The sequence below is a fragment of the Colossoma macropomum genome, unplaced genomic scaffold, assembly GCF_904425465.1.
Source record: "Colossoma macropomum unplaced genomic scaffold, Colossoma_macropomum, whole genome shotgun sequence".
Classification (NCBI taxonomy): domain Eukaryota; kingdom Metazoa; phylum Chordata; class Actinopteri; order Characiformes; family Serrasalmidae; genus Colossoma; species Colossoma macropomum.
In genome coordinates, this window is record NW_023494798.1 from 20267342 (window position 1) to 20292697 (window position 25356).

A 25356-nucleotide genomic window follows, 5' to 3' on the forward strand; every position below is an offset into this window, starting at 1 on the left:
CTCTAACCTCCTCGAGGGAAAGGGAAACAGTGCTGAAATCCAGTCATGAATGTAAGTCTGCTGTCTGTCTGAAAGCCCTGGGGAAGCCCGAGCGGTATTAGAGGCACAACCTCTCCTCCTCGCTTTCATTTCCATAATTACCATGCGCCTCGGGGTCACAAGGTTATTTGAATTTCCCATTTGCAATTTTAAAGTCTATCTTGGTGACAATAGTTGATAATCTTTCTTTAACATTTCATATTATGCTGCTTTCTTTTACTATTCATTTTCTATGCATAATGGGTCAATCTTTTTAAGAGGGCGAATAGCTAATGTTCGTTATTTTTAATGAGTAAATCACCATCACCATTTACTGGCCATGAGAAACGTAATAATCCAGTTTGGCATCTCTCACACGCTTTCATTTGGAATTCGGTGTTAATCAATCACACCGCAGGACTTTCCAGAGGTTTTTTTTTTCTTCTTTGTTTATCAGCCTCATTTACATCCCGTTGCGATCTGGCATAAGGCATGAATAGATATCCAAAAGGTATTGACCACTCCTGTTTAGAATGTGTGCTACAGGTTATAGAGTTTATGTGGTTTCATAGCAGCATTGGTTATATTAGCAATTCATCCCTAAGGTGTTCAGTGGGGTTGAGGTCAGGGATTTGGGCAGGTCACTGGAGTTCCTCCACACCAAACTCATCAAACCCATGTTTTTGTGGACCGTGCTTTGTGTACGAGGGCACAGTCATGCTGGAACAGGTATGGGCCTTCCTCAAACTGTTGCCACAAAATTGGAAGCATGTAATTGTCAAAAATGTCTTTGCATGCTGTAACGTTAACATTATTCTTTGCTGGAGCTAGGCGCTGAGCTCAAATCCTGAAACACAGCTCCAGACCATTATCTCTCCTCCACCAAACTTTACTGGTGGCACTGTGCATTCCAATTGCTAGCATCCACCTGGTGTCCACCTCCAGAGACTAGTGGCAGCATGCTTTACCTCTTCAGCCAATGCTTGGCATTGCACATAGTGATCTTAGGCTCCTTGGCCATAGACACCCATTTTCATGAAGCACCTAGCGCACAGTTTGGAACTTTCTATTGAGTGATGCTACAGAGGATAGTCCTGCTCTGGACGTTTGCATGATCCACCGCTCTGTGGCTGAGCTTTTGATGCTCCTAGATGCCTCCATTTCACAATAATAGCAGTTGTAGTTGAATGGGGCAGATGTAGCATGGTAGAAAATTCACAAACTGACTTGTGGCATCCTATGACAGTGCCACATTTAATGTCACTGGGCTCTTTTGCATGAGCCATTCTACTACCAGTGTTTGTCTATGGGGATTGCATGGCTATGTGCTTGATTTTATACACCTGTTAGAAATGGGTGTGGATGAAAGACCTTTGTTTATCTACATCTTGTGATCAAGCAAAGGGCTGGAATAGATATCAGAAAGGTCAGTGATCACTGCTGTTTAAAACAGTACTACAGATTATAGATTAAATCAGGGGTACCTAGTCCTGGTCCTGGAGATCTACTACCCTGCACAGTTTAGCTCCAACACTAATTAAAATACCTGATCCAGCTATTGAAGATCTGAATGTTAAAGCCAGCTGTGCTGAATCTGAACTCTACAGGGTTGTAGATCTCCAGGACCAGGATTGGACACCCCTGTTATAGATCTTATATGGTTTCATAGCAGTGTTGTTACAGTAGTGTTAGCCATAAATCTTCCGTTAATTAGCATTAACATTCTGTGGTCCAGCACAAGGCTGAAACAGATCTTACATAGGTCAGTGACCACTGCCACTGAAAAGACCAATTCTGGAAATTATAGATCTTACATATTACAGTAGTTTCGTAGCTTTTTTAGCATTAGCATTAGCACTGATCCAGAACTGGAGTCCATATGTACATCTCTATTTCCATGCATGGCCCTGTACACAACTCCACAGGCCAGGGGACATCTTCATTTATGAACAGACACGCACATCTGAATCATTTATGAAGCTGCACTCCGCACCGGAAAGCAGTCGCAAATAGGATTTATGACTGACTGCTGTAACTCAATGACAATGCTCAGCCAAAGTCTCCCATTAGAAAGCAATATACCTCAGGCCTTGCTTAGTTTATGGCCTCTGTCACATCACTGTCTGTCTGGGCCTTTGTCTCGGAATAATGGACCAACTGCATTTTAAGGTCACACTCTTTCATCTAAGTAATGACCACAGGAGTGAATATTAGGTTGTATGTTATCTGTAGGAAATGAAGAGGGAAACGGTTTGTTTCTGGTCATATGGTATCTTCTTATAATTTGGGTGTAATGAATTAGGCTGTCAGGTGAGGCAGTTCCTCTAGCAGGTAGCTGAGTGTGCTGCAAACATATGAGGGGCTTAATGCACGTTATAATAAGATTAATGTGTCCATGTGAGCCTAGACCCGGGAATGCCATTTATCCTGCTGTCGTGTGCCCATGGCTAGAATAATTAGGGATTGATGTGTGTGATATTCCAGCAACAGGGCTGAGCTCTTCCCCTCCTGTCTGCTGCTTTCGCACTCTCTCCACACACACTGAGTGCTTCTCAGTAATTCGTCTCTGTGTTTCAAGGGTGTTTTGAATATATAAGGCTTTATGTTAAGAGCCTGGTCTGAATTTTTCTACTTTAAATGCATCATACCTGGGTTGAATTTGAATTAGCGTCTACCAAGGCTTAGCTTCTAAGCTGCTGCTGCAAGAGGATTTTTTTTCTTTTTCTTTCCCTCCAAATGCAGCTTTAAAAGATCTAGATTTTACAAGCTTGCCAATTTGTTTGTCATTCACGTTTACTGCATGTGTGCTAATTGGACAGGCAGTAGCAGTGGATTTGCGAGTTAATCTAATGTCCATGTAAAACGCAACCTACCACAGCTCCCCACTCTCTATTAATAACCTGCTCTCTCCCCAGACTAGGGGATTAAACTGGAGTAAAGGTATTGATGGAACTCCACTGTGCTTATTGACTTACTCCGCTGTGCTTACTGTAATCAGTTTGATGAATTGGCTGGGGGAAAGATGGCAGGCATGTTAAGTGATGAACATGCCAGCACTGCTGTAGTTCAGCTTCTAAGCCTCCAGCCCTCACCGCACGTCGACATCAAGCGCCAATTTTCTGAAGTGATTAGGCTTTGCCTCATAGCTTCGTAGCCTGATAGCACACCTAAGGGCATGACCCGTCAAATTACTGTCTACGCGCAAAGTCTATATATGATGTATAGTGATAAGCTTTTGTAATGAAAGTGAACAGTTTTAGAAATCTTTAACAATGATTAGTATTTACCACAGAGCAAAATCTCCTTCTGCTTTTCGCCGTGGTTCCCTGTGGAGATGTCAACATTGACTCAAATAATTTAAATGTTTACCAACTCTGTTATTAAAACTCCACAGGCACAGACAAAGTGAATTACAAAGTTGCCGTCACTCACTAGCAGCACAGGCAAGCATCATAAGTGCTTGTTATCAGGGAACAAAGCTTTCAGGTTGTCAATGCTTGGTTTATGCTATTTGAATGTTTGCCTGGTGATCAAATACTTGGTACAGGAGAATGAAACTTTTTTTTGCTACACCTTTGCCGTTTTATTGCAAAACTTCAGGCAAATTGGGTAAAACTACTCAAGCCGAATGTTCCACAGTATTCCGTGCTGATGTTGCTAACAAAGAGTGGAAGATTGTAGTCTCCAATTAGCATGATTTCATTTGAATAACCTGTGACTGTTCACTTTCAGAACTTGACTCGTACTTATAGTCGTATGCAAAAGCATGCAAAACGTAAATTGTGGCCTGTGCAAAAGTTTGGTTGTCTACACACTAGAAGCTGACGCAATGCCAGAAACGCAGTCCCCCCCAGTGTATTTCAGTTAGGATGCTGTCGGACTAGAAACGCGCCTGTATGCGGTTAAAAGACCATTTCAACTATTGCTGAAACAGATTCTGACATGGAGGCACATCAACCAATAGTAACATGCAGGCAGAAGATGGATGAAAATCAAAGAAGAAGGATAGTAGGAACGCTGTGTACTCTTTTTTTTTTCTGTTCTATATGATTTCTTTGCCTTTGTGTCTGCTCGGCTCTGTATATGGTCATCGCTAAAATTTTCTTTCGATGGCCAATGTTTCTTTGTTTCTGGTCCAAATATTTTGTTTCATGCTCAATTTTGAACTGTACAAACTCCGCCCCACTCCGGCCGTGTACACGCCTTCTAGACGGACGAGATCTGCATGTGTATGCATCTACCGCTCCATCCTTATGTTGTCCAGTGTGTAGGCAGTGTGTAGTGTGTAGTTTTTTCCCCAGTATGTTAGACTCAGCAAACAAATAGACATTATCCCCTAAAATGTGCAGAAAATGCCATATTTGAGTTTGATTTCTGTAGAGTATGTGTTACTTTCACTTAAAAATGAACAGAACTTGTCATTTGGCTGGGGGTGTTGAAACTAACTTGCAGCTCGACTTGGAAGATTTGTGAGATTTCAGCTTGAGGAAAAACAAATGCAGAACATGACGGGATAAATAAAACCTTCAGTTTCTAACCAGAAACGGTGCTTCTTTGTCAATTTTACATCCATCACATGCAGTCATTTACTGTGATGCCACTCTCTCAGCTCGCAGCAGTGTCAGGTGTTGCAACAAGCATTTTAGTCTAAGCTTTGGTTAGAATAACCTTTAATCTGGTGGATGTGACCAGAGTGTTACATGCAATAAAGATGGTGTTTTGAGAAACTGACAAATACTAAAAAAATAAACAAATAGTTTGAATAGGGTACTAGCTTGTATGATGGCTAGTACAGATCATTTGTAAACAAAAGTGAGCTGATATTTATTTTCTCCTGTGAAAGATGAGTGATTATACAAAAGTGAAAAGAAAAGGAGCAAAGCAAGGCTGGGTCTTTGTGGTTCACGTCAGGTGTTCAAGCATGCAGCTAGTGCTATCCCACAATGAAGACTATATCATAGTCCAAGGATTGTTTACAAGCCTCTTGAAGAAGATTTAAAAAAGATAAAAACTGAATTTATTTAGAAATGTTGGGCTTGCAAATTGTTCAGTTTGTAATGTCATTGCTGACAATAATGCAGTGTAGCTTGAATGAAATGAAAGTGAATTGCGATGCTCACAAGTAGTGTGTGTGAATATGAATGTGAGTCAAATCTTAAATCTTAAAGTTAAGTCTCGAGTCTGTGAGGTGCAAGTTTATGTCCAGCCTCGAGTCTTTGGTCGTGAACTTTAGTTGAATCTCAAATTATAATAAAATTCAGTGAAATATTATTTATACACAGAGCTCTGCAGTGCACATTGTAAAGGGTACAGTCTTGTATTGTGTTACAGCCTTCTTAATTTTCATGGCCATACTTATTATATGACCATTATTACCATTAAGAGTTCTGACTCATCTGAAATTTGCTGCTGGGATCCTTTCAAATGTGCTGAAAGAACTAACGAAAAATCCAAGTTTTCTTTGGGACCTACTAATGAATTTGATTCAAGTCTTTGTCTGTGCCTTTCATGTGCAAATGTGCACCTGAATAGATATACTCTTCAGTACTTATCTTTCATTCCTTATTCTCTTTGTAATGGGCAGTGGACATAGTTCAGCCTGGGTTTCCATCGTAGTTCCCACTGGCCATCACTCTAGGATCTTAATGACCACTGTCTAATGAGGTTGTCATGGAAACGGTTGTTATGGCAGCAGCAACACTCTTTGCCACTGATGTATATCTGGATCTATACACCATTTCTCTTACTGCATCTCCGTGGAGATAATGTTAGTGTCATGGTAAAATTAGTCATTAATGCAACCATCTCTTTATCATTGTTTCCTCATTATAGTGCTATGATGGTGTGAGTGTGGTGTGGTGGGTGGGGTGGGTTTTATTTAAAAGCCTTTGAAAAGCTGATATTGGCTTTAAAATTAATAGCAACACTTTTGAAAAATGACACTTATATTGAAACCACATTTGAGAATTTCACTATAATTTAAATTTTCCTAATATACATGATTTGTCCACATCTACCTGGAAAAATAATGGTACATGTATTTCTTGATTTGGGTAATATACAGTTGAAAAGGCAAACGTTTGGGCTCCAAAGGTCAGATTTACATGTTTTGTTGATTTTCTAGGTGAAACTAAGTTAACTCGTCTGCTACAGAGAACACTGTTCTGAATATTTTAAGGCAAAATTACTGCTAATTTAATGAATTTAACATATTGGAAAAAATAAAACGTAAAATGTGGCCTGTGCAAAAAGTATTGCACATAAAAGAAACTGTGCATTAAAATTAGTGGAAAATGCCATACTTAAGTTTTTTCCATGTACAGGATGTGTTATTTTCATTTAGAAAATCATCAAAATGTTTAATTTAACTGGAGGTGTTCAAACTTTTGCAGATGGCTATATTATCATAAGAATATATTATCATAAGAAAACCTTGTATCTCCAAAATAATAACATTTAGGGGACACAAATTAAATAAATCAATAAATATTGGGCCATTTCTGTTTTGTCCGTATGTCTTGAGATGTAAAATTGTGAAAGTCAAATGGCATTTTGAAATGGTGTAAAAAATGATAAACCATTATAATTATAAATGTGCACATGTAGGTTAGATATATGTAAAGGTGTTTCTAAATGTTTAACATTTAAATAAATATATAATACAATAGTATAATAGTGTAAGTGAATAAATACACAGTATTTCATTGTTGTCCAAAAGCAAAAAGTATCTCATTTTATTTTTCTACTTATTTTGCCGCCTTTAATACTGTGTGAAAATTCCATCATAATTTGACCAATAGAAATACTTAAAAAATCTCCAAAAAATCTCTTTACCTTCACTTACATTAAAAGTTAAGAACATTTTTGTCCTCTCCTGTAAATCTGCCATTTTGGAGAAGGTTTTCTTTGGACAGTGATGGTATGTTAGCAGTGTCATGTTTACGCTTCTCTTTTTACTCTGCATTTTGCAGGTCAGGTCGCAAATGACAATATTTTTTGGAGCCACAGATTTTTCCTCTTCTTTTTCAATCAGCTGTGCAACTGAGAATTGATTACAGTCTGGAAAAGATAGAATTTATGATCTTGATTTTGTCCTACTAAACATTGGCATTGAAACAACTTTTCAGTGCTCAGTAGTGTATAATTTGGCTGGCACCTTTGGCAACCAAATTTTGGTTCGCAGCTCTTGTAGTGGGAGGAGCACTGGACATTATGTTCATATTTCATAAATGTCATTATTCTAAATGCTGTCTTCCTGCTGCTGTTTTTATGCATTCCGAGATCCTTTAGGAGTGTATATGTGTATGTGTGTGTGTGTGAGAGAGAGAGAGTGAGAGTGAGAGAGAGAGAGAGAGAGAGTATGATGCTGTGTATTTTTAGTCTCTTCCAGACTGTGCAGAGGAGGTGAGGAGACTGTTGGATATCAGCCCAGAACCCCAGCTCCAGAGTGTCTGAACGTGTGTGTGTGTGTGTGTGTGTGTGTGTTTGTTTGAGCAGTGTAGAAAATGTCTGTGTATTAAGAAGAAATACTGTTAGCAGAAAAGAATTTGTAATGCTGAAAAGAGCATACTGACCTTGAACCTGGTGTTTACAAGGTTTTTCAATTAAAAAGTAATTGAGAACAGTTGAGAAAATGGTATAAAGTTCTGCAGTCTTTGGCATAAACAGTGTAGAATAGATCTTTGCTGAACAATGCAGCTGTAAGAATGGCTCACAGAATTCTGGAAAGACATGAGTCTTCTTTAAGGCTTTGTTCAGAGTGACAGCTCTAATCCTTTTTGACATACAGCACTGTGCAAAGGTCAGAGGCCATCTTTCATTCATTTTAATTTCCGTTAAATGCAAATTATTCATTTTTCAAAAAAAGCAGAAAACATATTCAACAGTAAATTACACAGAAGTCTCAACAACTAAATAGAATATCAAATGTGTCAGTAATGTTTCCACCCTTTGCCTTTATTACAGCTTCCATTCTTTTCAGGAAACTTCCTTTCAGTTTTTCATAGAAATCTGCAGGGATATTTCTCCTCACCTCCAAAGTTCAGTCTTAGAAGTTGGTTGCATTTTCTGCTTCTCATGATCAAAGTAATCCCAAATTTAGCAAATTTAGACTCCTCAGTCCATCTGAGATCTCCCGTTTCTGTTAATTTTTTCTTTTTAGTCTATTCTCTTTAAATAACAACAGAAGTGTATTTTTTTCAGATCTGAATCAAGAGTGGAGTTTGTTTTTCTCCTCTCTCTCAAAGGTGAAAGCTTGAAGTACTGTTTATCTGATGGTGACAGTTTTGGTGGTCTGCCAGGCCATTTACCTTCCTTTATTTGACTTTCACCTTTTATTTGTGAGTGGGTTATCTCATATCTAATCTCCTCTGAAGTATCTTCTGAAAAGTGAATAACTTGTTCTTAATGGATGTTTTGACTGGAAATGAAATAAATACATAGTGGTCTCTGACTTTTGCACAGAACTATATCTGATTTGAACAGGAAATATTTTCTGCAGTCTGAACAGCAAAAAGCCACATGAAGGCCCAATCCCATTTTACCCCTTGTCTCTACCACTTAGCCCTTAGACCTCTGTTTTGCGCGTTCATGTCTAGGGTTAGGGTGTCCCAATTTTTGTTGAGATAGAGGGGCAGGGCAAAGTGTTAGGGCTACACGGCCCTCCAAACAGAGGTTTTTCAGAGGCACACTCCAAACAGTGTTATGAGAAAAAACGAAAAACTGGCAAAATTGCTGCGCGAGTGACAAAAGAAACCCACAAATGGAAGTATTTTCCCCGTTAAAATATTATGATAAACATTGTATTGTCTCAGTTTAATGTCGTTCCAATGTATTATGGTCCTTTTCTTCATAACAAGCATAAAAAATCGCTAATTGCTTGCCAATGTCTTGGTAGCTAGCTAACTTTCCCATTCCACCTTAAATAGTCCAGCAGTATTGACTCCTGATAGGCACCAGAATGTAACTGCTGCACCATTTAAGGTGGAACGGGAAAATTCGAACATTCGAGCTGGTGAATAGCTGACTTCAGCTTCGTATCACCAAAGAATTAGTGGTGGGCGATAATAAATAATTGTCTTATACCCCCCTTTAAAAACATATGGTGCCCTAAATGTAACTAAAGCCCAGCAGTGGGTTGCTGAACTTTTCCCTTCTCTGCTATCACTGAAGAGGGGCTGGGTCTCCTACAGAGCACCACTAGTAGCCTGTTAATGAAGCAGTGTTTTTTTGTTGTTTTAATTCGAGGGTTGTCCCATTTCATAGGGCAAGATTTCAACCACTACCCCTTGTAACTCAGTTCCAAGGGGTTAGGGTGACACTCAAAAACAAAGGGTAGGGGTAAAAAGAAGATATGGAATTGGGCCATAGTCTGACTTTTTCCAATCTGATTTTAGCCACATTTGTATGTGGTTTCAAATCTGATTGAAATCCAGTCTCTGGACATGTGATTCAGTTTGACGAGTCTGAATATCATGCAGATTTCTTTTTTTATTGATGTCAGAACGGCTTTGTTGGTGTTAACATTTGTCTCAAATGATCTGATCATAAATGGACAGTGAGATGATGTATAGCCATTTACACCTGCCATTTTCATAGGTCTCAAATGCGTCTCCTGTGACCATATCTGTTTGGATTTCGTGTAACGTCAGCCTCTCACAGTCTTTGTTGTCAGACACAGATGTCCCGTGAATTCTTGTGCATGTACATGTATGGGCTGTTGCAAGTGGTCAGACCATGTGGATTAGTAATGCAATATATAAAAAAAGGGAGAGAAGAAAGAAGCTACGCAAAGCATCTGCTTTCATATCTGCTATGATGACACAGTGACTAAGCAGTCTTCTGCATTAGGACACTTTAGGGTTCACACTACAAATGTGGTCATGCGTGCCCCTGACAACCTCTGAACATATGACTGGAGCACAATACATCTCAGACACCCATTCGATGCCTTTCTCACCTTTAAAAAGTGCTGTCCACTTATGATTACGCATTTAACAGGATCTATGTGCAACAATGAAAGAGAGCCATATTTTCCATGCCCTGCCCAAGTCAGTGCGCACACCTCTCCGATCTCTTGCAGTGTGGACATTCACTCTAAAAATCAGATTTAAGCACCAAGACTTGACATGCTGTGTGAACAAAGCCTAAGAGTGCTGCTCTCAAAGTTCAGCAATTCACACTTGTGGTTCATAAGTCATCTTATATCATGTCAGCTTGTCATTTGCTTCAGAAGCCCTCATGATGAGGATTCTGTATCACTATCAGATGACTTAAGCCCTACAAAACCTCCTCCTCACAGTTCACACTTGGAGGAAAGAAATGTGGTGGCAATGTTTTTGCCAAAAACTGTACATTTTTCTTTTTGTTTGTTTGCAGTGTGTTAGTTTGTTTGCAGGGTGTTAAAGCCAGAGTCAATCTGTCATTGCCGACATTCTGCAGGTATGTGTCCCCTTGCAGACCTGCAAGTCTTTGTGTTACTTATGAGCCAGAGTGGACAGCAGACGTGCTGTTCAACAGACATGTGTTTATTTAAGGCAAACGCTGGGCTGGCAGCTCAGCCACTTGATCCCATTTGCTCATATTTCCAAACATCAGCCCAGGCTTCCCTCCAAGATTCCAGAGCTGGCTGGAACAGAAGGGAAAATTGGGGGTCCGCCATGCTATCACGCTACTCCAAATCTAACCACTTTGATCTTACCCTGTACCCCAGTGTAATTGTTAAATTGAGTAATAGATAATAACTATCCAAACATTGTGTTGTTGTAATATATGTTGAAGTACATGTAAACACTTGTAAAAGAAACATTATTAAGATTTAAAAAAAATGTCAGATTAGCCAGGCTAATCTGATATTTGCCTGAAAACTTGAGGGTTGACTTACATATCATGCCACATATAAGACTGTCTATGTTTCAAAATGTTTTTAGTACGAATGAGTATATTTATAAAAACCCATGAGCTTTATAGTAAAAATTGCATTCTGTGCTTTTAACAAAAGTTTAAATTATATCAATGAATTAAAACCTGGCCATCATAGCAAGTAAGACACTTTGATACTAGACATGAAGCTGAGATGAGTGTTAAAACATGTACCCAAAGTATTAGTTAATAGCTGTTTATATTAAATAGAAAGAAACAAGAGAAAAGTTAGGAAAAGTAAGAGTGAGAGACTGTATGCCAAGACTTTTGATGCAAAGAAAGCACCTATTTGGTTTGTTTTACCTTCAGTTCCTCGTCATTTATTAGCAGGTGTGGCTCCTTCTGTATTTTGGTGTGAATATAGGAATAGACTAAAGGAAATACTGTCTGCTCCTAAGTGTAAGTGTTTCAAATAGCCAGCAGCTTAGCTAAATTAGTAAAAGTCTGGGCAGTGTTCCCTCTTTCAAACAGTTAATCGCTATGCTCAAATGTTGTCTACATATACTTTACGAGTGGCAACGCATTTATGAGTGGCAGTGCATGTTTTACATTACTGATTTAACAGTGAAGACATTTGCATGTTGGGATAAAAGATAGAAAAGTGAAAAAGTGGACAAATAAAAGTTCTGGTTTGCTGTTTCGTGCTGTGGCAGTTTTAAGCAGGTATACACCAACAATGTTTTCATCAGCAAAGTTTTTGTTTTAAGATGTTGGATAATATGCAGAATAACGTATGGTTTAGCACAGTTATGTCTTGTAATAAAACAGTGTACATTCTGTGAAACGCTAACACTAGTATATGACTGGAATTTTACCTGTTTGTACTGAATTATTCCCGGACATTCCTGGAAACAAGACATTTTTAGTTTGCTGCTTTAGTAAAAGATGTAGTACAGTAAATGCAACTAATTGAAGTAAGAAAGACTTTAAGTGGCATATGCGTCCATTAATTGTTTGTAAGCTTTGTAGCTCTATGGCAAAACTGTATAAGCAAACTTCAGACACCAAACGTGTCTTGACTGATCAGCTATGTCGGGGTTAAGGGGAAAGTTGTGTACGTTTGTTTGTTTGCCAAACCGTTCTTTTAAAAGGGGCTGCTATAATGTGGTCACTGCCATAGCATTAGCTGTCTTCTGCTCCAGGGAAAAGTGGTGTTGCATGTGTTCCACAGAGTGGATATGTTCATGACAGGACCATGATCTAAAGGTTCTAATATAATATCAACTGTCCTGTTCTCCTTGTCTGCTTTAAATCTCCCACTCTGAACTTCCGTGCTTCAGCACCTTGCTCTTTCTGGGAGAGAGCTCATTGCCTTGTCAAACCACCAGCCTTTTATTTTTAAGCTGTCCACTAGTAGCACAGATCCACCGTACTGATTGCTCATTAGTAGGGGATGAAAGTTAAGCGAATAAGCCACAGAGGATGCTTATACACTGCAATCCACTGTAGAGGAGTTGGAACACAGCACACACTTTGTCCTGGTCATTAAAAGGCACCACATTATTGGTGTACAGAACAACTTTCTTGACTAAGACAGCAATAATTCTGCAGGAAGTTATAGAAAGTGAGAGCTAACATGCCAACAATCAAATTTAATACCAGCCAGTTTGGTTCACAAAATGTAGCATAAGGTGACATGTGTTCAGCACTTTCACTGTTCGAATTGAGCTCTTAATTAAACCCAGTGAAGGAGTGTATAATTTATTTTATTCCATTTTTTAGGCTCTGGCAGCTGCTGCAGAAACCTCCCAGATGGAGCATCAGTGGAAGGATGAGTTTGCAGTAAGTAATTGATCAGGATATTACATTGCATTATTAATGAAAAGGCTGCCACTAAACAGAACATTTCAATCCTCCTTTTATAAATTTGCCTTGTCATTCACTATGCTTAAGAAAGCATCTTTGGTCTAAATTCAAATCCACTCCGGACTATAATTTTAAAGCACATATTAAGCCTGAAAATGTTATTTGTTCATCAAAAGTATTTTGGTTTGTACAAATATCTACAAACTAACCTGTATATTAATATTTTCCACTGTAGCTAATAAATCTAAGGCTGATGACCCCAGATGACCATTTGCATGCATGTGTGTGTGCATATATAGTTTTACTGCAGCTTCATGGATCTGATTTCACTGCACACATTCTCTCCGTAGGTCTGGGTGTATAATTTCACTGAATACACATTCTACAGATGTAGATGTAGATTCTGTAGATGTATTTTTACTTTTAAATACTTCAAACTAGCAGCAGTAAACTCATACATGTTTTAGTGACTAGTTTCCTAAAATGGTTTGATAATATTGAATAGACTTAAGCCCTTTTGGGTATCATCAGTATCTCTTTATAAGGGTGGATAATATGGCAAAAACATTATATCACGATACCTGAAAACATTTTTGCAGTACGATATGCATCATGTAGTGCTGGGAACTACATCTTATATCAGTACACTGTGATGTTGACATACAGTAATAGTAATTTTCAATTTCAGCTATATACTTGATAGATAATAGCATTGTATCCATGATGTCATTTACTGCCTGCTTCTGATTGTTTTGAAAGAACAGTTTAAAATTAAACTTTCTGGTTTCTGTCTGATTAAAGGGCCACTCTGGTCTAGAACTAGAGCTTAATATGTCATCTTATGTCATATTCTGCAACATTGTATCTCTATATATTATTTAAATGTTTTTTCCCATTAGTGTACTTTCACTAATACCCAGCATGCGCCACTGAGAATCCCTGTGGCATTAACCAATCCTAAATGCTAGCAGATACAACCAAATAGACATTGTTGTGACTTTTACTTTGTTCGTAGTGCAAAATCGTAATGAAAACTGTGAGTCTGTCTTTGTTCAGCACAAAATGGATGCCAAGTTTTTACCCTTTCATTCAGAGAAAAGGAGCCAAATTAGTTAACTTGCTAACTGTGTCTTAGATTGTTATCCTGACGAGTCATTTCTGTTATTTGAGGAACCCATTCACTCTATTGTAATGATGATTTGAACACACTTAAAACAGTTATATGGCTGCAATAAGGCATTTCAAAACCTCCCGCCCCCAAAAATCCACCCCAACAAAGTTGTTGTTTTTCAAATGTTTCTCCGACTTTCAAGATACATCACCAGAAGGTGGCTTACCAGAAAATCTCACTCTAGAGATTACCACATGTTTATAACAGATGTAGCAATAGTTAGGTTTTTCATTTTGGCTGGAGTGCCCCTTTAACAGTCAGAACAAGCTAGGATCCCTGAAAATAAACTTATGCTGACATTATGTTGTTCATTAAGGTAAAATAGACACTCAAATACAGATTCAGGGAAAGCTTGTTGCTTAGGTGCTTCATCCACCATGCAGTGAGCTTCTGTCTTTGGTTGTCTTAACTAACCAGAGATGCAGAGATGTCTGCCTCAGGGTGGCGCTGTAGCAAACTGGTTCACGCTGCTGGTCCTTCACACCCTAGCGATTGTAACTATGCCCAGCATACCTCTGAAAAACTTTACGATATGCCGTAACATATGTGTAAACCTGAGATCTCAAAGGCTGCAATCAAATGCCACCTTACTAAACTAGAAAAGAGCCTTTCCAGAAGAAAAATGGTTAATACAAACACCTTGCTGCCATTGAAGCTTGCTTCAGTGTCACTATGGCAAGTGAATTAGTAGCCAGCCGAAAATGGGACCCCCCTAATACCAGGGGGTATTTTGCACACTGCTTACATTTTATTAGCTACTTGTTACTATACAGTTAATGCAGTTACTTGGTCTAAATGCGTCTTTTTATGATACTGTGTTTTATGATGCAGTTTGTCCATGTTTTGAAGTCCTGGCGATAATCATGAAAAGTGCATCATGATGTAATTTCTCACAATAATGACAGCCTGCGTGCTTGGCCTTGTAATCATACACAGTCATATGATGGACAAAGCTATTGTTGCGCAGGGAAAGGCTGCTCTTTAGTCACCTGTGCATGCAGTCCTCTGCTATGTACATGCTTGGGCTGAAAGGGATAGCACATCAGCGATGTTAGAATCTTAGAGTAGGGACGAACAGTCGAACCCCAGTAATGTAAAGGCTTGTGTTTTTCCTCCCTATGCAGGACAATGAGACAGTCTATTACAATGCCAAGGACAATGTAAGTAAACCTTTCTGTTTCTGTGTGTTGTATGCTGAATGTTCCTCATTTACCACTCATTGAAGCTCAAAACATCTTCACAGTATCCACCTGAGTTCCTGTGGCGCATTGGCACAAATCTAATTAACACCAGTAATTGTTTAGGTCATTAAAAAAAAGTGACAGAGTCCCCTCTGCAGTGCTCAAAGCTGGAGCCCTCCTTAAAGGGCCTTTATCCTTTATTTTTCCTGTATTTATTTTTCCCTGAGATCCGCTTACGTTGTTTGTATATGTTTATGCACCAAAAACAGTCATCATTTATTTTTACATGGCCATTTTCCTCCTCTATACCTTTTTTGCTTAAACATTAAAAAGACCATTTTTGTTACTATTCCTTCAAGACTGATATATGTAAATTACCTATGTTCTGATTGGCTGCCCTGTATTGTGACTGTGACTGACAAGCTGAATAATTTAAACCCTTTTATTAAAAACAAATGTGAGGAAATTTTCCATGATATTTGCAGGATATAAGCCATTTAAAGCTACATCACATTTAATGGACACTCCCAGCTCGTTTTCTCAAGCTGTCTTTTCTTACTAGTCTGATGATGTATGGATCTCAGCTCATCAGCTCCGAGGAGAGTCGCTAAAAAGACGGAGCAAATTCTCCGCTCTGACCCCACAGTCTAGAGAACACGCGCTCACCAGACGCCATACATCACACCTGCCAATTAGCATAGAGGGAAGGAGAGGTACATGGGGAGAGCTGACGTCGAATCAGAGACAGACTGAAGAGTGGGGAGGATGTGCAGCCAGAGTGTGTCTAGTTAGAAGGTGTGAGTGCTATTCTGAGTGGTTAATGAGTGTCCAACAGATTCACATATACTGAACTCCGATTTTTCCTCTCACACAGGCATTTAGTGTCATACAAAGAAACGGCTGTTTCGTGGTAGGGCCAATTCATTGCTTCAGGACTTTAAAGGGCCCATAACCTACAATTTTCTTGTATTTTATTTTTCACTTGTGCTCTACTTATGACATTTGTGTTTTTATGTGTCTTGTTTGTGCCTTTATGACCAATTATAATTTACAAGGGATGTACTGATCATGAATTTGTATGGCCCTTTCCAGTTCCCATTTCCTAATGATACGTTTATGTGTTGGCTTTGAAAAAAAAATACGTTCTGTGCCACACCTCAGCGGTGTGCGACCAGCAGCAGCATGAAGCCACACAAACACTGACATGATGACAGCTTTATCGGTGTTAGGGGGATGTTTATCAGAGAAGAGCTTCAGCAGTGTCGGCAGTTTATTTAAGGTGGAAAAAAGGCAGGAGGATGCTCTGTACTCTTTTCAGATTGTTTTGTATGAAACGGGATGCGTCTGGACCTCATAAACGAGATGTTTGGCATCCGCAGGTCCCAAAATAATCAACATCTGGGTTTATTTCACCACTATGGTCAACTGAAAAAGTTAAGAAAATTGAAGGCTTAATGGAACAGAAAAATTTGTCGCTGCACGATCGTGAACAACGGAATATCCGGATAAGATGCCAAGACCGCCAATCTATCGCTGACATGTAAAAGCAACATTTCAATCAAATTGGCCGCGTCATAAAATTCTGATGCATTTCCATAAATGTTCTCAGTTCTGATTGGCTGCCCTGCATTGTTCCACATTCAAAAAGCAGTGCAGGCTGGAAAACTTCTCATAACTTTAATATGAATAGGCGGAGCTAAACTGCTGTAGGCTGAATAGGCGCATATATGTAAATGCATTGTTTTCTGTGACCTCACAAAAACTCTTAGTTTTCATGTATGAACTGGGGAGTGAGTCATGTGTTAAAAAACATAGCAATGTTTACATTTTGTATTAAACTTATATTAAACTTTTCATGCTGTCTTTTTGCAATAAGCTCTAGTACGTAATTTCACTCATTCATTTGATGTTTGAAAGCACAGTACCTGTATGTTATCTGAGTTCTTTCACCTGCAGCTTGAAGCTAACGAAACAGAAGGAAGAATAAACCGGATCAGACCAGAATTTAAAGAAGACCTGTCATTTAAAAATCGCCTCATCTCCTACAACCATACAGCTGTGCACATCCCTACGGACATATATGACGGCTGTGAGTACCAAATGCACATCCATAATTGCACAAAATCTTTCATTTATCCCTAAACCCGCTGCATAAATTGTCTGCAAATGCATGTCTGTATGAATACATAAATAAACACACAGATAGGAATTATATATACACATAACATACCAGCTATATAGATATATATTCTCTACTGCAGAATAATTTACAGCTGGGAAGATGATGAGGTGTCCTTGTTTTAACTCCTCTCAGTTTATTGTACACTCAAGTGTATTGTGCTTGTGCATTTGCATGAGAATTGTTTATGCATTTGTGTGTGAGAGTGCATTTGATACTGTTTTTTTGTCAGGTCCTGTTTGGGTTTAGAGTGAATGTGCACTTGCGTATGTTGATCACGGGGGAATGTGATTATGTCTGTGAAGAGGTAGCAGGTTGGCGTAACTGTAGAGTCACTGTTTCAGGTCGCTGTGCCTGCTGGGACAGCGTCTGGCCCTGCTGCGTAAGACGTCTCTTCCCTGTTGACCTTGCCCTGTACATGCACCCATACTCAAACACAGAGGAAAGTAAATTCATGCAATTACTTGACCCTTTTGGCAAATGCTGATTTGAGGTATTGAGGCGTGTTGGCTTAAGGTATGTTGGTAATGTGGCCTAGAATAACAGAGGCTATGAACATCAGGGCTCTTGAGAGTGCACCTTTAAAAGGCAGCACTGTTATGCTGTACATCGCAGAGAGAAGGGATGATCTTTTCAGAGTTCAAGGCAACAAGTCTATAGAGTGCCTTCGGTCTGAAAGCAGTGATTCAGTGCCTTTTATTCATTTTTATTCCTCAGCCTCCAACCTTTGAGACGCTGTCGGGTCCTGTGCTTTTATAGAAATGGAAATGGACCTGCACATATAGAGCAGAGGTTCACATATAGAGCCTTTCGCTGTCTAGAAAAAGGAGGAGGAAAAGCCCTTGAAGATTGCTGCCACAGCAGTGTGTTTAAATGACAATTACAGTACAGGCAAACACTATTAGCTAAACCAAATAAGTAATAAAACATCAAAACCCGTGTAATGCTGGGAGGCTAGCTCCAGTCCTTTACTTGCCGCCAGTCTTCTTGATCTCGTGTTGCTCTTTCATTTCCACTTGGTGCTGGTGCTGGTGCTGGGGGTTCTATGTCTACAGACTGATGAGCGCTCAGTACACAAGCTCCACCGAAGCTCCTTTCCACACAGAGTGGAGCTATTGACGAGCTGACCAGCCTGATTAATCAGTGCAGTGAAGGGCTTCCTGCTGGTTCATCTGCCTCAATGGCTACAGTGCCGTGAAAATGTAATCTCCTCTCTCCTGATTTTGTTTTTGCATATTTTTCACAATAAATGGTTTCATACAAAATACATCCTCTTGCAAAAAGTAATATAATACAAGGAGAACATGAGGAAGCACAAAACACTTCTTTAAATGATAATTTCCTTTATTTATTATTGATTATTTATTGATTTTCCTTTTATTATTATTTTCCAAATCTTATTTTAATGGTGGTATCTTGAACACTGACCTTATCTGAGGCGAGTGAGGCCTGCAGCTCCTAAGATGTTCATCTGGGTTCTTTTTTGATGTCCTGGATGAGTCATCGCTGTACTCTTGGAAGAGTTTTGGAAGGATGGCCACTTCTGGGAGGATACCCCTCCATGGTCTCACTGTGGTCTCACTGGTGCTTTCTCCTCTCTTCTGAAATTTAGAAATGTTTTTTTTAAATTCAGCCGGGCTAGCAGTAATCAGGCCCAGGTGTCTTTAGGTTAACTCATCCCAATTATCCTAAATATGGTTAATTGGTTGAATGACTTTTTTCATTAAATGAAAAAATGAAATAAATATATATCAGTAAATGAAATCATCATTTAAAACTGTTTTTTTGTGTTTTAAAAAAACAGCTGGGAGAAAATACTTTTTAATAGCACTATATGTTTACTGCTCTAACAATTACAACATCATGAAGGGATTATCATGACATATATGTTATGATATTTAATTTTTCTGAGGTTTGTGAACAAGTTGTAAAGGACAGAATGCACCAGCAAAAACGGAAATTCCACATTAAAAAGCACTGCGAAACTGTAAGTACAGTGGTTTCAAAATGATTATAAAAATAATAAAAGTATTAAAGGTGAAATAACTGCCTAATAACTCTATGTATTAAAAAGTATAATGGCATAAAGGGCTTACATGCTATCAGCTACTTACCCTGCAGGTTATGCAGTTACTCTACACCGATTGTTCATGATAGGCTCTCTGTAAATGACCTGTCCATTTTGGCAAAAATCCCATTCAAGATAATGAGAAACTGAAGTACATAACTCTTTTTGTCAAAACACCTAAATTCAGAGTGTATTAAAATATCAAGTGATATTTATTTTGTCTGTGTATGGAAGGTCACACTGTAAGGCTGGATCAGGTTGCATATACATTTATGACATCTGGCAGATTCTCTTATCCAGAGTGACTTATAGGTTAATCTTGTGAAAGCAGTGTTAGGAGTCCTGCCCAAGGACTGTTATTGGTATAGTGTGATATACTTGCCATGTGAGGAAGCAGCGGTGTTACCTACTATGCTATACCAAACACAGTAACTGTAATAAATGTAATCGAGCTAACGTTAGCATAGTTCCAGATTTGTTGTTTTTTCCAACCTGTCTAGTTTCAGTTAGCTACATAAACTAGTCTATCTTGGTAGTACATGCTTTAAAACTGGAAACTTAATGGGCCTCTTTTCACCAAGTTTTTTCCTAAATATATTCTTGAGAAAGGTCCTAAGAAAAAGTCTATGCCAGATTAATGGCGTGTTCTTAAACCGCATAATTGTTTGCACCTTTGTGCTCTTGAGTGTATGTAGATTTTGTCCTTACCTAAGAACAAATCCCAAATAAGAAGAAATTTCCTCTTAAGGATGATTGGTAAATGAGGCCCTATGTTACTAATGTAACCTTCAGCTTAAAACTTCTGTAAAACTAAGTTGTATAATACCTATAAATCCTTGCAAGAATTGCTGCAAAAGAATGTATTTTGGGCAGACCATGGATAAGTTCTCTCTCTGACTCTGAGATTTTGACCAATGTAACATGATGCACCACGATAACAATAAAATATTGCCATATTGCCCATCCTTAACTCCACCTCTGCTGTTTTGCTGTGTAAATGCCTGAACAAGTGCTAACACACTCACGCCTTCATGTAGAATAAAGATGCTGTACATGTTATTTGAGGAATGCAGAGACGGAGATTGGAGTGGGTGTCTGAACGCAGGTGTAATTGTGCCAGTGTTGGCTGTGGCCTGACCTTGTGTCAGAAAGAGATGTGTGCGGAATGAAGCAGAAATGTGCATCTTGCTCCTTAGTGGTAGAAAATGCAAAAGACTTGATTGTGTGACTAACATTCAGACACGGTTGGTTAGTAGCTGCAAAATTTTGTGCATTAATTGTGTCCAGAAGTGAGTGTGTGTTTGTGAGAGAAAGAGATGTGGCTTGCTAGGAAAAATGGTATTTTGTGTGTGTGTGTGTGTGTGTGTGTGTGTGTGTGTGAATGTTTATTGTCAACAACGAGTCTAATGAATGTTGCTGGCTGTCACTCAGGCCATGAGAGGATAGTGATTTTAATCTAACAACACTCAGAGCCAAGCACACTCACAATGACCCATAATAAACACACACACACGCACAGTCGCACACATAGAAAACAGCTCAGGCCCGTGCATGGCTCCCGTAGGGGAGAAAATTGGATTTTCCAGGATAAAGTGGCACGTCGTTTAGGGGAGAGAAAGGAGTATGTGGTGTATGTGTGTAGCCCCACCACGGTCTCAAGATGCAACAAAAGCTTACCGTCATTAAGAGAGACAACACTGAATGAAACGAGCTTGGGAAAATAGCTTTTTTCCACCGGGGAGAGAGCACAGGAGCGGAAATGGAATTCAGCGTGTGTATGTGTGCAGAATGTGTTTGGAGGAGCAACAATACACAATATGAATTCCTCCTTATGAGGAGGAAAACAAATAAGCCTATTCCATCACAATTCGATATATCTGAATCTATTTCATATAGATTAAGCCTCATGTTTCCAAAACACTTACAGGGGAAAGAATAAAATTGGGCTGGGATGATAACAATTTTGAAAAATTGATAAATCAGGACAAAGGTTATCAATAAATCTTGTGTTTTTTCACTGCATGCTTGAACCCTATTGCTTTTGCTTGGATATTTCTAATTATTATTTTTTTTTTCTCCTGTTGTGAAGAGGAGACCGTAAGTCGTAGAGACACCAAACTTGGGTCAAAACAAATGACTTTGCAATTTGGAACATTTAGCTCATAATATGCAAAACTTACTTTTTCAAACTAGTCCTAGGATTTTCACCTGATCCTCATGTAAAAAATTTCAGAATAATCTGAACCTCAATTTTTTTTCATTTTTGACTTTTATAAACAATATGGCTTCCATATGCTAATTAACCATTCTGGAATCATTCAAAATAATTAATTTTACTCCTTGTCTGGTATTTTGGCTTCAACTTGTTTGGCACACAGTACTTTTCACCATGGTTGCCTGTTAGGCCTAACTGGGCTAATGCGTGCTTGGACCCGCTCATTGCTCTTTGTAGCTTTATTTCATTATTTAAAATCACCAGTACCTTATAGATACATATTCAGTACATGTGAGACAAAGTTTCTGTTTGCACAGTGGTGCAGTGGTGGTGCTATGATTGGGCCCAGTAGCAACTCTATATTAATTCCCGTGTTTGTGGAATGGACCGCCCTTTTCAAATGATGTAAAAAAAGTAGGTTTTATATGATAAGAAAGACACACTTACACTCAGAGGTGACAGTTGTATCTGCGATGAGACTCCAGCAGTCATTCTAAGGATGTCAAGAAATATAAACTAATTTCTCAACTGATTTATTCAACAAATTCACACATTTTCACGAACATACTACGCAAGCACGTCTCACTAATATCCTGAAAGCTAGAGAGAAACATACATCGCTCCAAAACCCTTCTTATCTTTCACACTCTGACCCCCCGTCTCTCTCCTTCACACTCTCAGCCCGCCGATAAAAATAAATTGTTATGGCAACTATAACGCTGAATTTTTCATGGTTCATTAGATTTATTGAGGACGTTTCCCTCTGATGAGCATATTCTTCACCAGCACTTCCAGCAGCTTGCCGCCTCATGGCCTTTTCAGAGATGAGAGATTTGATAAGATGATTACAGGTTTCCATGGTTTCCCTTACTGATGATGCAATAAAGTCAATCAGTGTGTTTGCAGCTCAGGAGCTGGAGAGCCCTCTCTGGATAACACGGAATTATCGTGTTCACAGTCAGAGAGACAAGTGGATATTACACCTCGCTCTTTCTCTCTCTCTCTCTGTCTCTGTCTCTCTCTCTCTCTCTCTCTCTCTCTCTCTCTCTCTCTCTCTCTCTCTCTCTCTGTGTCTCTCCTCTTTCTCTCTCTCTCTCTCTCTGAATTGACAGGACAAATAATGCTATATTCTTCAAAGCTTGAGGAACAATATTTTAGAATAAAATATTTAAAATTTTTCTAATAATTTAAAAAATATATATTTTAGGGTTTTTAAAACAAAAAAATGAACTATATATAAATTGTAGGAGTGCACAATTGGCTAAGATCAAAATTGGTAGATTCACAGTTTTATGATGTAAATAATATTACTCAGTACATTGGTGTATTTGAATGGTGCTGCTACACCTACACCAAAATATCGTAGTGTAATTATGCATAACTCAACAGCCAGTTAAACAGCCAGTTCACTCTTACTTTCCATGTAGCTCTTTATTTGATTTATGTTATTTAAATAGACAACTGATGAATTCTTTGACGTATTTTAAATGCCAGTTTGGCCTATTAAAGAGCAAATAATGTTATTTATATTGTGACTTTAACCAATAGAAAGTACTGGGAATATGGTAGTCTGTTAAATGTATTCACTTAGCCTACATAGTTTGGGTTTTAAAAAAAAAAAATCACCCCAAAAAATTGGCCACTGGCATGTTGGCTGTAAAAAAACAGAATCAGAATCAGAACTGGCCATAAATGTTAATGAACCAATATAAGTAAGTCAGTATGTCAATAAGCAAATAAGTAATAAAGGATTTCAAAAAGGATTTTGTGATTTTGCTTTGTGTTTGTGTGTGTGTGTGAGTCTACAGGTGAACAGTAAAACAGGTGAATGCAGCTTTTCCTCCTTTTTTAAAATGATTGCCACAGAACAGGACTGTGTGTGTGTGAGGGCTGGACTTACTCCTGCGTCTGTGTTTACTTGTCTAAAATGTGAGCCGTACAAATGGAGAACCCTCTGTTTTTGTTTGTGTGTGCTGTACAGCCACCATCGTGCTGAATGAGCTGAACTGGACAGAAGCCTTGGAGGATGTGTTTAAGAAGAACAGGGAAGAAGACCCCACTCTACTCTGGCAGGTGTTCGGCAGCGCTACCGGACTCGCCCGCTATTACCCTGGTACACTAAACTCTCTCTCTCCTCTCTCTGTCTCTCTCTCTCTCTCTCTCTCTCTCGTGTGTGTGTGTGTGTGTGTACGGGGATGGGTGGAGGGATGGAGAAGAGAGAGTGAGAGAGAGATGTGGAGAAAGAGAGAGAGGACAAAAGAGAGAGATGTGGAGAGAGAAAGACAATCGTAAAACTGAAGGAGAGAGAAAATGAGAGAGGTGAAGAAAGAAAGACAGGTGGAGAAAGAAAAAAGAGAGTGGTAGGGAAGAGAGAAAAAGAGAGAGAAAGAAAGACTGAAGGAGAGAAAGAGAAAATGAGAAGGAGAGAGAGAGGTGGAGAAAGAAGGACAAGGAGAGAAGGAAGGATAGCAAGAGGGAGAAAGGGAGACAGAAGTGGAGAAGGAAAGGAGAGAGAAAATGAGAGGGGGAGATAGACACAGAGATAGACAAAGAGATGTAGAGAGAGGGAGGTAAAAAGAGAAAAAGAAAGAAAGAAGAAAAGGAGAGAGAAAGCGAGGGGGAGGTATAGCAAGAAGGAGAAAAAGGTGGAAAAGAGAGAAGTGGAGAAAAAAGGACTGAAGCAGAGAGAGAAACAGAGTTGGAGAAAGAAAGATGGAGAGATGTGGAGAAAGAAGAGGAAAAAACAGGGGTAGAGAGAGGGAGAGGAGTACGGAGAGATGGAGAGCAAGACAAAATGAAGATACAAAAAAGGGGAGATAGAGAGAGAGAGAGAGAGAGAGAGAGAGAGAGAGAGAGAGAGAGAGAGAGAAAGAGAGAGAGAGAGGAAGAGAGAAAATGGGATGAGATTGAAAGGGAGAATTTTTTCCAGTGTCCTTTATATTAGATTGTATCCTCAGTTTGGGTCCCAACTAAAAGTGTGTGTGTATGTGAGTGTGTGTGTGTGTATGTGTGTGTGTGTGTGTGTTTGTGTGTGTGCGCGTGCGCACGCTCTGCTTCTTCACTCTTATGAGATGATTTCTTTCTGTGAGATGGTTTCTTTTCTCTGAATGGTCTCCGGTAGAAAAATGACCCTTTATGTCTTTGTGTGATATGAGGGTCCATCCAGCCCATAACACGGCCGCACCATCTCTAATTGGTAAACATGGCATGTGGTCCCAGCTCAAATTACACTGACATTTTAATATCAAATTATAATGTCAAATACACCAGCAGCTCAGTGGAGGGCTTACTGAAGCCTTCTGAGCCCTAATGATGATGGAGTAGAGAAGTAATGAACCACTCAATTCATTTTGATTACTTTCAGGTTCACACTTGGTGACTCTTTAGTTTAAAGTTTGCATATAAATTGTATATTAGCTACAGTAAAACCTTGAGTAAATTCAGTATAGCAGAATAAATATTTTAGTTTTGAGAGGCACGGTTCTTTCTTCAGTTCTGTATGAACTTTAATATGAATGTGTGTGCATGTTTTATTTTTTTGAACGTTCTGCTCAGAAGTCACAAAAGTCTCATCACGTCTGACAGTGCACTGCACTATGACACCTACACACATACAGCAATCAATAGAACTCTGTCCTACTACTGTACTGTTAGTGATGAGCCGCGAGCAGTAGACGTCAGACTGACTCAACCAGTCTGTCACTCATAAACACATCTCACTTCATAAACTTACTGGCTTATATTCAGTCAAAACAACCATCTGCACATAGACTGTGCTAATAATACACATCTCCTTTA

At 39.0% G+C, this 25356-nt stretch overlaps 1 protein-coding gene across 2 annotated transcripts in view; it reads left to right on the forward strand.

The window, feature by feature from the left end:
- The window catches only part of LOC118817770 (voltage-dependent calcium channel subunit alpha-2/delta-1), a 130514-nt gene that overhangs the window by 41085 nt on the left and 64073 nt on the right, over positions 1–25356 (forward strand). For both annotated transcript variants that reach the window (XM_036584684.1, XM_036584683.1), the window contains exons 4-7: positions 12661–12720; positions 15040–15075; positions 17053–17185; positions 23540–23671. In XM_036584684.1, the coding sequence (XP_036440577.1) occupies positions 12661–12720; positions 15040–15075; positions 17053–17185; positions 23540–23671 (361 nt within the window). The remainder of the gene's footprint in view (positions 1–12660; positions 12721–15039; positions 15076–17052; positions 17186–23539; positions 23672–25356) is intronic.